This window comes from Lontra canadensis, unplaced genomic scaffold (genome assembly GCF_010015895.1).
Source record: "Lontra canadensis isolate GAN:19392208 unplaced genomic scaffold, GSC_riverotter_1.0 scaffold164, whole genome shotgun sequence".
NCBI lineage: Eukaryota > Metazoa > Chordata > Mammalia > Carnivora > Mustelidae > Lontra > Lontra canadensis.
In genome coordinates, this window is record NW_022631158.1 from 1,816,554 (window position 1) to 1,831,489 (window position 14,936).

Below are 14,936 nucleotides of genomic sequence, written 5' to 3' on the forward strand. Positions count from 1 at the left end.
CCCAAAATGCAGAGGGTAACAAATTAGCAGGCAGCTCGAAGTGATTGGTCCTATCCTCAAGACAAGTGGCCCCTACGTTGAGGTCCTAGGAATGCCTGTGAATGTCTCACAAGCCCCAGGGGCCCCCTGAAATGGGATATAAGGGTTCAGTTTATGAGCAGTTTTCAGAGGAGAGAGACCAGAGTTCCCGTGAGATTTCCCCAGGGACGACAACTCCAAAGGACCGAGAAAGCATCCACCCAGAGCAGAGCTCGGACTCATGGCTGGGGAACACACACTCGCCCACCACCTCGACCCCAACCTCGTGCACAGCCCTGGACACACAGTGGGTGTTCAGTACACTGGGGAGCAAGTTCAAAACCGCTGGGGAGACATAAGGGTCTACAGATACTGATCATCCTGCAGGAAAAGCAGGCCAAGAGCGGTGTGCTTTTTGTTTTTTTAAATGAAGAGTCAAACGCAGTATCAGCAAGGCTGAGCCCTGCTAAGCAGCTGATATTGATGAACGGCTTCCTTCTCTTTCCCTCTAGCTCCTCCAACAGCTCTGGGAAGAAGGACCCTAGGGCGTGCCAGGGCCTGGAGGACAGAGGAAGGTTCGCGGACTCCTACATGGTAAGAAAGTCGAGGCCGACAAAGGGTCCATGGACATGTCTGCCCTCGGATGGCAAGAACCCCTGATGGGTCTTGAAGACTCCCAGGGGGGCAGTGAGAGCCCCTTCTGTGTCCACACGTACAAGCGCACATACCCATGTGACACAAACATGTGCCAGGCCAGGCAGCTTCTTCTGCACAGAACCTTCCCGAGGGCAGGAGGGGTGCAGTCCCAGCAACCGCTCCCAGGAGGGCCCTCAGCACAAGGGAGAACCTAACTGTCTCCCAGCAGCAGCCTGACAAAGTGCATTCGGGGCAGCAGCCCCTCCTCTCACTCCGAGCACTGGCCCACTTGTTCATCTATGGGTTCCGCGACCGTCTCAAAGGCCCGGAGGAGGGAGGTCCGCGGTGCCACCTGAGGGGCGGCTGGGGCCCCAAGGAGTCCGGGGCTGACTCTGAGCTGCCAGGGCCCAGGATGTGGGCTTCCCCACGCTCCCCTCCCTCCCTCCGAACAAGGACGGACAAGCACCGGGGCACGTGGGCTCATACCTCCCTGTCTACAGAAGGAAAATGTCGCGATGAAGGACCTGGCAAGAATTCAGCAGTTTCAACCAACCAACGAAACAGCTCCTAAGTCAGCTCCCAAGAGTCAGAGCCAGACTGAGACCCGTTTCAGCACAGCAAGGAAATGCACGCGCGCAGCCCATCGCTAGGGCCCGCCACTAATCTGATCGAGACGGGAGGGATGTGGGGAAGCCCCAGCCTCTGGAGGGACCGCTGACGCACACGGAACAAGATGCGCAAAATGAGCTCCCGTCCCCAGGAAACCGAAGCCAGCATTCTGTGATCAGATAACGCCCCAGAGCTGGGTTAACGCTGTCCACGGGGCGCTGTTAACTCCGGGCTCCCTCCCGGGCACGGTGGCGTGTTCGGTCTGCAAGAAGCTGCAGGAGAGCTCAAGGAACTTAGAAAATGAAACAGGATTAATTGTGATTCAGACACAGGAACCAAGGCTGCCCCTTTGCTCCAAAGTGAAAGGCAGGCTTACCCCGCAAAGAAACCACAGGTCTACGTGGGAGCCTCAAAACACATGGCTGGTGGGGGGGTAGGGTGGGTCTTGGAGGAAACTGTACTTGTCACAAAGGATGCTGGCAGGGAGGGAGGGCACGAGGGAGTGAAGCTGTCCTCACACTGCACGTGGCAACTTCTGAGACACCCACCCGTCCCGGATCAGCTCCCAAGTCAACAAACCAGGAAGCTAACGTGTTCAGTCACCAACTACGCCGGTGCTCTGTCATCTTCCCATGCATTACCTCCAGGACACAAATCTTTCTGGAAGAAAGCCCCCCAGCTTCCACAGTCATCCCCAGCTGGAACGGATTTCAAGGTAACATACCAGGCAGCTATCCAACGCAGCCACCAGCCCACCCAACAACTTTCTAAGCCGTAGCCGAAGTACGGGACTCAGCAATGCCCAAGGGAGAAAAGTTTGCCCTCCTGGGGACAAGTGCACGCAAACAGGGAACCCACAGGTAGGGTTCGCTGTTGCCGCAAATCCACCAGGCAGCAGCCCATTCTGGAAACACGGACAGAGGATCGAGTCATCTCCCACAAGGCATCAAGAATACAAGGCGAGCAGCACACCGCAGTCCTCAAAGAGTCACAACTAGAGGGAGATGGGGACACCATGGCCGGCACACAGAGGGGAGCCCTCTGCCAGCCTCTGGAGACGGGGACAGCGGCTGTGTCCGCAGCCACACCTGGAGGCCGGGGCTTGGTGTGAGGAAGGCTGCACCTAGAACTCCAAGGGGAACATTCCTGAAGCAAAGGAGGAGTGTACATCCAGCAGCGGCAGCCTGAATGTCCTTTTGATAAAAGCCAATTCTGGTTTCTGGATCTTCTCCGCTCCATGCAGCCTTCTGCATTATGCATCTGACACCCAGACACCAGAGCATGTGCTTGGGATTGACCTCCCCGGATGAGGTCACACCAACTGGCAATCTGGGGAGAAGCTGGTTTCTTAGCAGTCCCTACTTCAGAGACTGACCTCACTCAGGATAAAACCTGTAAAACGGACCTTCTGGATGCTTTTCTCCTCATTTCCCTCCTGAATCCACGGTTTCCTACAAGTTGCTCTGTCGGCCTCTGAACTGCCCTCAGCCTCTCTGCCTTGTGCTTCTCAAACTGCAGGTGACAGACAGGTCACCTGGGGATCTTGGCAAAATGCAGGCTTATCTCAGCGGGTCTAGGACGGAGCCTGAGAGGCTGTATTTCCAACAAGATCTCCAGCGACTCAGATGCTGACCCACAAGCCATACTCTAAGGAGCAAAGCTCCAGCCATTCCAAAGGATTTCTGGACAGTTCCCCTCCTTGGCCTCTTCCCCCAAATCCTGTAACGGTCCCAACAGGTGGTGGCCCAGACTGCAAACACCTGCGATTCTTACCCGGAATGGAACAGGGGCTCCCCAAGGCACAGGGACTTTCCCAACGTCACACAACTCAGAAGTCATTATCTGAACTCAGGAAGGGACTGGATTTAGTCCCAGCATCCTCCTCTGTGTCCTCATCACGCTTAGCACTATCTAAACTTAGCCTGTTTCACTGATAAGGCTCTGTTCCTCTCCTTTCCTCTGCCCACATCCCCAGCACCCAGGCCGTCTGTAAGGCTCCAAAGGAGCAGGGAACACACTTGTCTTGCTCCTGGCTAGATCTTTGGTATAAAGATAAACCCCGAGCTCATGGAGGGGGCGGGGGGGCACTTGAAAATATCTGTTGCATGAATAAAAGCAAACAAAACAAATGGCTTCTTCTTCCAGAAGGAGCTAGAATAAGGACCTTGGCCATCCTGGGCCCTGGGGAGAAGTCATCAGCATCCATCATGGAGAAGCCTGGGAGGGCACTGCTGTGTGCATTCAAGACCAGAGACAGACAGACAGACAGACGGAGGCAGCAGAAGCTAGCACCCCTCCCCCCACTAGCAAGAACTTCCACCCTGGTCACAGGGAAAGGTCACAGATACACGAGACTTCAACATACTTCAGAAAAAGTACAAACACATACAATCAAGACCAAACAGAACGTTCTGGGTGGAGAGGTTCAGGGGAGATCCGTGGGGTTCACTTTAGACCTCTTCAGTCAGGGAGGGCTTTGGGAGGCGAGCTTGGGTCAGCAAGGCAGAGGATACACTCAATTTTCCAAATTAATTTTCAAACAGGATACTTTACCAAATGATGGGTTTTGGGGGGTCTTTTTTTTTTTTAATGTCGTCTTGGCTCGGATACAGTCCCCGGCCATCCTACCAAACACTAATCCAGGTGCTGCTGTGGGATACCTTGTCCGTGTGATTAAGGTCCACGATCCTCCTCAAGGACAGCAGGGGATTCTAGACCATCTGGAAGAGCTTGATTCAAGGGGTTGAAAGCCCTCAAGAACAGAGCGGAGGACTCCAGAAGACGAAATTCTGCCTGTGGACAGCAGCTTCCATCCGTGCCCACGACTTCTAGCCTGGCGACCGGCCTGGAACATTTAGGGTTACTGGACGGTCCCCCCATCACCTGCGCCAGCGGCTTGAAGTAAAGCTCCTTGCGCAGGTCTCTCCGACCAACCATTCCTGGGTCGACCCTGGCTGATACTCCTGCAAAGCCGAGTGATCTTGCCCCACAGGACAGCAACACGGCTTCTTCCCGCACTGGGGGGCTCATGACAGAAGGCACCATAGTCCTTTCCATTGAGAATTCATTTAAAGTGGCTCCATGCCTGGCGCCTGGGAGGCTCAGTCAGCGAAGCCTCTGCCTTCGGCTCAGGTCATGATCCCAGGGTCCTGGGATCGAGCCCTGCATCAGGCTCTCTGCTCAGCAGGAAGCCTGCTTCTCCCTGTGCTCTGCCCCAGCTTGTGTTCTATCTCCCTCTTTCTCTCTCTCTCAAATAAATCTTTAAAAAAAAAAAATAAAAAAATAAAGTGGCTCCATGTTTCGCACATACACTCAAATCACAGAGTAGGAAAGGAAACCATATTCCCCCCCAGCACTTGCCATCTTCTCCCACCGCCTTATGGTTTTCCTGCATAAGTTCTAGGTTGTCAAACTCTCTACAAGGACATTACCTTCAGAATATTAAAAAATATATTTTTAACTCTCCTACCTTGGAATGGCGTTCAAGAGCAAATTAGAGGCAGACGCTCTCCCACGGCTGCCCTCTCTGGAGGAGAGGGATGGGCGGGAGAGAGGCAGCAACCTCCTTGGTGGCCTGAGTGCCACACCACGTTCCACCCTGGGGCTGGCAGGACTCCACGGGGGCACCCGATGCACTCTCATAGGCTCGATGTATAGACGTCCTACCAACCTAAGTCACAACCTAAGACCTAAGTCACAGTTGGTCTGCCTCCATCCTGCTGTGACCACTGTACTTACCATAGGGGCCGAGCTCCGCCACAGCCTAGCCACTGCCAGCCTCCAGTCCCACCTCTCCCGGCGAGGCCACAGAGAGGAGAGGCAAGAGCTCACACTCGCCCCATTTCCAGGCACCAGGAATGCTCACCTGTGATCCTATCTCAATTGGCCTCTTTCGGTGATCCCCACCTACCCCCCTCCACCCTCTCCCCAAGACACCTGCCAAGCCGACAGCCCTCTTCGGAGATGCCCAGCCCAGCCCAGGAGCAGCAACAGCCCTGAAGCCAGATACCACGGAAGAGCCACGTAATCTGCAGAAGGCTGTTTCCTCTCTGACCTCGATCATCTTTCCACCGCAGAGCACAGTGCAGCTGTTAGGAAGGCGATAGGTAGTACCAGTGAAGACGAGCTATTACGTCCTGAACATGCTGACCGTGCTCACGCACTCGGCGATGGCACAGGCACGCCTACACTCGAGGGAGATCTTGGGGCAAACACTTTAACCTAGTAGCAAAAACACAAGGAAAACACACACATCCTTTTCACACAAGTGCCAGCTTCCTCACACCCCTGACAAAACTGGCCAAGCAGCTCTTGGGTCCCAGGTTCTAAAACGTACACGCACAGCAGACGGTCTTTGAGGGCAAGCCCTGAGAAGTCCGTCAGCCCCGGAGAGTCCGAGGTGCTCCTGAGGGCGCGGAACACAGGCTAAGGACACTTCTGAATGATCCGAGAGCTGGGCGGGCCCTCTGGAGAGCCATGGGTCTGATCCTGTCAACCTGGGCAGAGATCAAAGAACTAGGGTCCAAAGGTGTGACGAGAGGCGGCCCAGGCTGCACAGACAAAACCCAGTGACAAAGGAACTGGAACCCAGAGCCGCCTCGCAAGCACCTGCGCCGGAGGCCGGGACATCTCAGCGTGAGAGGACAGCACGAGCCTTCCGTTCCGAGGCTTCCGCTGGCTTCCACAGATGCTGCCACGTCCCTCGGCGGACCATGCCAAGCGAAGATTTTCAAGTACAGTAAGTACAGAGAACACAACCAGCTCCCAGCCCATCAGCGAGGCAGGCAGGCTGGTGACAAGGAGGCAGCTCAGAGAAGTGTGATTGCAGACAGATGGTGCCAGTGAGCTGGAAAATCGGGAACCGAATTAAGTAAGACGCCACTAAGCATAAGAACGATCCCAGAGTCAGTCAGGGAGCCTACGTGGGGCTGCAACGTAGCCCGGGCCTCGTGTGTGAGGCAGACAGGAACAAAACTGGGGGTCCGGTATCTCCCTCAAGTTGCTACTAACCAACATCACCAACGACTGCCAGCCTGGCAAGGAGGCCATCTGAACCACGGGCTGGAAGGCCCACAGCGATGACCCACGTCCAGCTCCTCCCCTGCCTCCAGCCACGCTCAAACCATCGTATCCATGCTTCACAAGGACCGCGGAGTCTCTCCCCAAAAGAGGGCATGTTTCAGCTTCCCAAGATGCCTCTTCTGTTTGGGGCCAGGAACGTCCTCCTCCTACGTGGCAGACGTCTGCCTCTCCTTCCATCCTCCAACAGGAAAGCCTCCAATTGTGGCCACTTTGCTGGCAACCAAGTCACATTGTTGATGTCACTTCCTCCTGATGTCATTTAAGACCCTGCAATTGTTGGGGCGCCTGGGTGGCTCAGTGGGTTAAGCCTCTGCCTTTGGCTCAGGTCGTGATCTCAGGATCCTGGGATCGAGCCCCACATCGGGCTCTCTGCTCAGCGGGGAGCCTGCTTCCTCCTCTCTCTCTGCCTGCCTCTCTGCCTACTTGTGATCTCTGTCTGTCAAGTAAATAAATAAATAAATAACCTTTAAAAAAAAAAAAAAAAGACCCTGGAATCGTTTTCACACATTTTAGGTCTCCACAACTTAGATCCAACCTACCGGTGTTGAGACTAGAGAGCCAAGAGTCTTAGAGAAACACGCCACTTGTCTGGAGTGGATTTGGTTTCTCAGAAACGGGACTGGTCACAGCTGAATGTGTTCTACGCCATGGACAAAGGCAAGAGTCCTTGCCCCAGCCATGCCTGCCTGGATCCCCAGGGGCCTTGGACAGGGAAGGTAGGAAGTTCGCTGCAAATCTAGACCCATGACCATGAGCAATGACCACAAGCAACCCTCCCTATCCAATGGCTCCCGTTCTCTCCTGTACGCTTTCTGTCTCCCAAACACACCCAGCAAGCTCCCACTGCACGACTTTAAGCGATCACTTCCTCTTTTGTCTAGCACATCAAGTCCTACCTGACCTCAGAGAAGCCCCCTGACCAGCCTAAAGCAGCACCCCAGTCATATGCGCGAGACATTGTATCACACAGCCCAGTTTCATTTCCTTCAAACCACTCATCGTCGCCTAAAAATATCTTGCTTACTCTACTCTGTCTCAGCCTGCAAGTCATCATTTGTTTAAGGACAAGAGAGTGGGTCTGTCTTGTTCACGACTACATCCCCAGTGCCTGGAAAGTACCCGGCATAGAGTAGATGCTCAGTAATCTGTTAACTGAATGAATAAATGTCAGTGAATGGATTTCACAGTTAGAGCGCAGGCCCTGGCATCAGACACCTGTGGGTTCAAATGCTGCCTCCACTCATTAGCATTGTGACCTTGAGAAACTAATCTTATCCAAGATCACACAACTAATAAAGTTTCGATACATGTGCCACCAGGTTTGTAGAAGAATTAGGCTTTTTAAAATCTTAGGACTCCAGCTTCCAAGCACGCTTAACAAACATGAAGTCCTAAGTTGACATCAGTAGTGATCTTTCCTCATTTAATGAAGACGGTGATGGCAGCAGCCTATACCATAACGATGACAGGCCACTGACAGCCAAAGATACCATCCAACTTCTTGACTACTGCTAAAGGATAGAGCAGTGCGACAAAGGGGAGCCAGCATGGAGCTTGGAGTCAGGAGACCCCGGCTTGACAAGCCATTCCATCACTGATGACCGCAGGTGTGAAGAACAAACAAGATGGTAGATTTACGTGAAACACTTTCTAAACATTAAGGCACCATGTTTACGAGTATTATCAATATTAAAAATGTTCTTAGGGGGCGCCTGGGTGGCTCAGTGGGTTAAAGCCTCTGCCTTCAGCTCAGGTCATGATCCCAGGGTCCTGGGATCGAGCCCCTCATCGGACTCTCTGCTCAGCAGGGAGCCTGCTTCCCCTCCCCTCTCTCTGCCTGCCTCTCTGCCTACTCGTGACCTCTGTCAAATAAATAAATAAAATCTTTAAAAAAAATGTTCTTGTCCCTGGTTTAATAGTCCTCAGACCCTGGAAGCAGTGCTCATTTCCTTGGTCATCTTGAAATTCATTTGGCTAGTGAATGCGTACCCAGACAGGCACGGTGGTATATGATTTATTCAGGGCAAAAAACTCTTGAAAGAGCATATTTCAGGCTCAACGAAGAGTAGAGTCACCTCTCAGCATGTGGAGAAACAACAGGCAGAACTTAACTTCCCAAATAAGAGAAGGTGTCAAGTACAGGGTGGTGGAGGTCCAGAGACTGGAGTTCGAATCCCAGCTCTCCCACTAACTGTCCAAGTGACTTTGGGAGGTCACAGACCACCTCTAGGTGGCTGACTCTTCAAAGGCCCCACAACACTTGGAGATCGAGAAACCAGCTCTTTTCCATCCACAGAGACTCTACAGTCTGCAGTTGGCTGGAGGTAGAGAGGAGAGAAGACAGAGCAAGACTACAAGAGAAATATCATCAACACCAAGAAGCCGTCCTATGAATGGTCCTCCATCCTCCAGGGGCGCAAACTTGGGGCAACCCCCTTCAGCAGTCATGAGCCTCAGGGTCTGCATGAGCAGCTAAATCACTGAACCAAAACTAGCACTAATTCCGGACCCCCAGCATGTGCTCTGTTTCCCTCCAGAACTATATCTCTAATGTACAAAGAGGATATGAAAATGCGGTTCATACAAAATTCTCATTTGACAAAACTTTTCAGAAATTCATCTGAGCCGTACTTATGCTAAGAATTCTACTTTCGTTTAAGGCTTTACCACTGAAAACCTGAAACACACACAAAAGTAGAGCGTGAGTACCAATGAATGAATTCTAATGAACTCGTCATCAACTTCAGGCACCCCCAGCTTGCAACCACTCTGGTCTCATCCACACTCACTCACTTCCTCATCAGCCCTTCATTTTAAAGCGAATCCCAGCTGACCTCTTATTTCAAAAGAAAATGAACTAGTATACATTTTTTTAAAGAACCTTTCTTGGGGCACTTGGGTGGCTCAGTCGGTTAAGCAGCTGTCTTCGGCTCATAGTCCCAAGGTTCTGGGGTTGAGCCCCACATTGGGCTCCCTGCTCAGTAGGGAATCTGCTTCTCCCTCTCCCTCTGTGTGCTCGTGCTTTCTCTCAAATAAATAAATCTTTAAAAAATAAAATAAATCCTTAAAAGATAAAGGGCCTTTTTAAAAAATATATTTTATTTATTTATTTGACAGAGAGAGAGAGACACAGCAAGAGAGGGAACACGGACAGGGGGAGCGGAAGAGGGAGAGGCAGGCTTCCCACGGAGCAGGGAGCCCGACGCAGGGCTCAATCGCAGGACCCCAGGATCGTGACCTGAGCTGAAGGCAGAAGGTTAACGACTGAGCCACCCAGGCACCCCAGGACCCTTCTTTAAACATATCTGAAAAGAAAAACACACTTGCAACACCGTTATCTCACCCAACATTACAACTTCTTTCAAATAGCCAATGGTTCTAATTTTTTTAAACTGTTTTAATTCAGGTACAAATAAGTCCAAACACCTGAATAGGTTAATGGGTCTATTCTAAGCTACAGGTTTACCTGCCATCTTTTCTTTATAAATTATTGGTCATTATTTTAAAACTTGGGTTACTTTCCTATGGCGTTCCACAGTGTAGATTTCGCTGATGGCATCCCGTCAGGGGATGATTCCTCTGCCCCGCAAACAGCATTTAAAAACATCTGTTAAATCTGGAGGCTTCATCAGATTAGGGCTCATTTTTTTTTGGCAAGGCCACATCAGGAGGCATATCCTGTCTGCTCGCGTCCCCTTTCATGTTGTCCAACACTGCTGGTCACGACCTAAATCCAGGATTTTAGCAAGTATTTAAAATGATATGATTTTATCATCCCCTCTTCATCTCTTAGCTGTACTTCTACACAGAGATGCTTCCTTTTCCCTACACCAGTTCCTTGGTCATCCTAAAGTACCCTTCATAAACGTTTCTTTTCTTCACCAGTTTTCAAAATAATGAGTTAACTTCAAAGCATCCTACAAAAGTGATGGCTTGGGGCGCCTGGGTGGCTCAGTGCGTTAAGGCCTCTGCGTTCGGCTCGGGTCATGGTCCCAGAGTCCTGGGATCCAGCCCCGCATCAGGCTCTCTGCTCAGCAGGGGGCCTGCTTCCCTTCCTTTCTCTCTGCCTGCCTCTCTGCCTGCTTGTGATCTCTGTCTGTCAAATAAATAAATAAAATCTTTTTTTAAAAAAGTGATGGCTTTTCTTCAGTAGCATTATAAACTCAGGTATTTAATCCTGAGTCATCTATTTCTATCTACTCCAGTATGATCTTTAATGATGCTCAGAATGTCACCTCGTTTGCCCGTGGGAGCCTCTTGAGGTTGGTTCCTGGGTCCTTTTACAACAGGACCCTGGAGGGGCGCCTGGGTGGCTCAATGGGTTGAGCCTCTGCCTTTGACTCACGTCCTGATCTCAGGGTCCTGGGATCAAGCCCCCATCAGGCTCTCTGCTTGGCGGGGAGCCTGCTTCTCCCTCCCCACTCTGCCTGCCTCTCTGCCTCCTTGTGATCTCTCGGTCAAATAAATAAATAAAATCTTAAAAAAAAAACAAACCAGGACCCTGAAAGTTCCTTCATAGCTTCCCTGCTATCTGGTGGAATGGGGTGCTCCAGGCACATCCTGGGGATCTCCTGCCCCAGATTTGAAAGCAGCCTTTTCTCCAAAAAGCTCGGATTCCTTTTAGTGGGAAATGGTATTTAGCAATTGTGATCTGGACACCAAGAATATTCACTATCATTGTTTATTGGCCTTGCCAGTAGACAAAGCTAGAACATATTTTTTAATAACAAAATGCTTCATGAGTTCATACTGCACATCCAATTCAAATTCAGGTCAGTGCAGATTTGCTCTAACCTCGTTCTCATGCTTGTGTTTCCTTCCTACCAATATAATCAGTCATTTACTCTATCCCACAACAAATATAAAGGATCTCAGAAGATCAATGCCAACACTGCCATCACCAGTGATGTTAAAATCAGTCTAGAATGTTTTCTACACTTCTGATATCTTTATGGTGTATGCCACTAAGAATGTACAATCAAATCACTGTGGTTCATAGCCAGTTGGCAGAGTTGCTCGGTTTCTCTCTGTGGGTCATGCCAACCAGCTCAACTTCACTTGGTTTGGGATTGCTTGCTTTTTTAAAACATTATGTTAAAAAATTCACATGATTCAAGGTCCAAACTAACAAAACAAGGAATCTTCAAAGAAGACAAAGTTTTGGGGCGCCTGGGTGGCTAGTGGGTTAAGCCTCTGCCTTCGTCTCAGGAAATGATCTTAAGGTCCTGGGATCTAGTCCCGCATCAGCTCTCTGCTTGGCAGGGAGCCTGCCTCCTCCTCTCTCTCTGCCTGCCTCTCTGCCTGCTTGTAATCTCTGTCTGTCAAATAAATAAATAAAATCTTAAAAAAAAAAAGAAGATAAAGTTTTATTCCTTTTCCCTCCAGGTTATTTCTTCTCTTCTCCTAGGGATTACTTTAATTACCATTTAATTTTGGTGTTCTGTTTTTGGGGGGTTTTTTTGCTTTAAGATTTCTAAGTAATCTCTACACCCAACATGGGGCTCGAACTCACAACGCTGAGATCAAGAGTCACACGCTCTACCAGCTGAAGCAGCCAGCGCCCCACCATTTTTCTACCAGCTGAGGCAGCCAGCGCCCCACCATTTTTCTTAATGCAAATACATATTCCCTCTTTTCTTAGATAAACGGACTCTTGCCCTTTTGCTTAATATATCCGAGAGATTACTGCATTACAGACACACCCTCCCCTCCCTTCCTCAGACACCGCACTCTATCCACCCCGTGCTCCCAGGAAGAACATGTGGGTCATGTTCAGCCATTTGTTAGTACAAATAGTGCTTCAACAGCACAATGCATACTTTTAAAAAATATTTCTGTCAGGGGGCGCCTGGGTGGCTCAGTCGGTTAAGCAACCGACTCTTGATTTCAGCTTGGGTCATAGTCTCAGGGTCATGAGATGGAGCCCCATGTCAGGCTCCAACCTCAGCAGGGAGTCTGCCTAGAGATTCTTTCTTTCCGCGCACTGCTCCCAGCTCACCTACACATGCATTCACTCTCTAAGATTAACCAAAAAAAAAAAAAAATCAGTAAACCTGAAATAGAAGCCTAGAGTTAGGATTGCTAGATCAAAGAGGATACGCATATTTAACCGTACTAGTTAACTGCTCAGTCCCCTACAAAGACAGGTAGGACACCGCTCTGCATTCCCCCCAGCAAGTGGGAATGTATGTATTCAGGTCCCCAGCAGGTTGTCAACAGAGTAGGTGATCAAACTTTTGTAGTTTTACCAATATTTTCAGTGAGAAATGAGATCCTGGTGTAATCTTGATTACTTTCATGAATCAAGCTGAGCATAACTTCATATGATTATGAGCCATTTGTAATAACGATTCTTCGTATTTCTGATAAGAAGTTCAAAAGTCTGTCGTTGGCCAGCCGAAGAACAGAGAGACCTCTGCCATGGGAAGATGAGGACCATGTAAGACGGCCTACTTGTGAAAAGAGCCACAGCATACAAGCCAAGAATACCAGCTCCCAGTTAGAAAAGTTTTTAAAAAGATACCTGTTATTGTAACAACCAAAACCATAAGGCAGTTCAAATCAATCCAGTGAAAGGTGGAGAAGAAATTATAAAATTTTATTAAAAGACACTCATGAAGATCTAAACAGATATGCCATATTCATGAACTGGAAGACTGACAATCATAAGGATGTCAGCTATCACCGAAATCATTCTAGAAGTTCAATTTAATTCTGATTAAAATAAGGATGTTTATATCAGTTTCTCCTGTACTGATTGGTTTTAAGTAAGCTCTACACACAAAGCAGGGCTTGAACTCACAACCCTCAGATCAAGAGTCACACGCTCTACCGAATGAGCCAGCCAGGCACCCCTGGCTTGTCATTTTGGCTTGAGATTTTTGAAGAACTCATTAAACTAATTCTAAGATTTTTAGGAAAGAGCAAAGTCCCACAAATCATGAAGACCATAAGGTTGGAATCCTCCTACTGAATGAGAAGACTTATAATGAAGCAATAATAATTAAAATAGAGGTTCTAAAGGAATGAGAGACAAAGAGACCAAGAGAACAGAGCAGTAAAGCCTTGAAACAAACCTCCACATCTTGCAGACACTTGATATAGGACAGCAGTGACGCAGCGAAAGGAGTGAAGAGACAGGCTAAGATGGTGCCAGGACAACTGGTTATCTACACAGAAGAAAAAATAAAATTAGACTCCTATTTCTAGCCATGCATAAAAATAAATTCCAGAGCTAAATGGGAAAGGCAAATCTTATAAAACTCAAGATATAGAATAGCACCATTAGGATCTAAGAGTACGGAGACGTTCTTAAAAGGCAATGAAAGCATAAATGAAAAGACCAATGCATTTTATATTAAAATCTAGATCTTTTATACCACAAAAGATAGGACAATGATAGTAAAGAGACAAGCCAGAGTGGAAGAAGACCGTCATAATGCTCATAACGAAGCTCGGGTTTCAGATAAGTCTTTGACAAGTCAAGGAGGCAAACACTAAAGACTCCATTGAAAAATAAATAAGAGATAGGAACAAACAATTCACACAAGGAAGAAAAAAATGGCAAAACGGAAGAACCGATGCTCACTAGTAATGAGGGAAACGTAAATTCTGATACTTCACATTCGGCGTATCTAGCAAAAAAAAAAAAAAAGAAGAAGAAAGAAAAGAAAGCTAAGAAAACCAAGTGTGAGCATGAGTGTGAAGCAAAGCAACAAGTACACATTGCTTGTCAGTTTACCTCCCTCCAGTGATCTTTCAATATTTAATAAAGCGGTTAACTGTGTGATCTTGGAAAAATCACTAAATGGAGCCAAGCCTGAGCTTCAACCTGTAGAGTCAAAAGAAAGGCAGAGACGGCCTCAAGATGTCCAAGAATCCGCCACATGTCTATAGCCACCTCTGGCCAGGTTGTGAACAGGCCCAGGAATGCCTACAGACTCAAACCAGATGCTCAGTGGATATTTATTAAACCATCCATCAACAAGACTGTGTTTATGGTTAGCCTTAAACATGATTAGGGACTGGTTCCCTAACTCTGCTTTATGGGTTTTGTGGGCTCCACAGGAAGAATAAATCAAGCAGGGCTTGACCAAATCCAACCCCGCACACACTGCCAACATTTAAATGAGACCCAAAGTCTACAAAGCAAGCAGAGAACACCCACCGCCCCCCCAACCCAGCCACTGTCCCAGTGGGAGATTAGTGCTAATGGAATCACGTGCATGGTGAAGAAGGATCAACGGAACCAACCCATGATTGTGATGCCATCAGGGCTACCCCATCAGAGAGCCAAGTCCACTTTCAGGGTGAGGCAAGAGTATGCAAGGCCTTCTTCCTACCCGGAGGGGTAACAATCAGTCCAGTCCCACCCATCGGCTGAGAGCTGAGCTACATACTCTGCCATGAGCACAAGTCCCTCTTCTGATACACACGTGGACATAACAAACTTTGAGGAAGGCTGTAGACCAGCATGTTACACATAATGAGTTCTCAGTTACAGAAGAACTGGAATGCCAAAAGGAACTTTAGAGTCCATCTTCCCCAGGGTGCCAGGTGACTCAGCAGATTAAGTACCCAACTCTTGATTT

At 49.1% G+C, this 14,936-nt stretch overlaps 1 protein-coding gene across 7 annotated transcripts in view; it reads right to left on the reverse strand.

The window, feature by feature from the left end:
* NOS1AP (nitric oxide synthase 1 adaptor protein) overlaps window positions 1-14,936 on the reverse strand; it is a 260,575-nt gene that overhangs the window by 221,636 nt on the left and 24,003 nt on the right. For 4 of the 7 annotated variants that reach the window (XM_032845453.1, XM_032845449.1, XM_032845450.1 and 1 more), the window contains exon 2: window positions 13,422-13,514. The exons of the other annotated variants lie outside the window; for them this stretch is intronic. In XM_032845453.1, coding sequence (XP_032701344.1) covers window positions 13,422-13,514 — 93 coding nt within the window. The remainder of the gene's footprint in view (window positions 1-13,421; window positions 13,515-14,936) is intronic. 7 annotated transcript variants of the gene reach the window in all.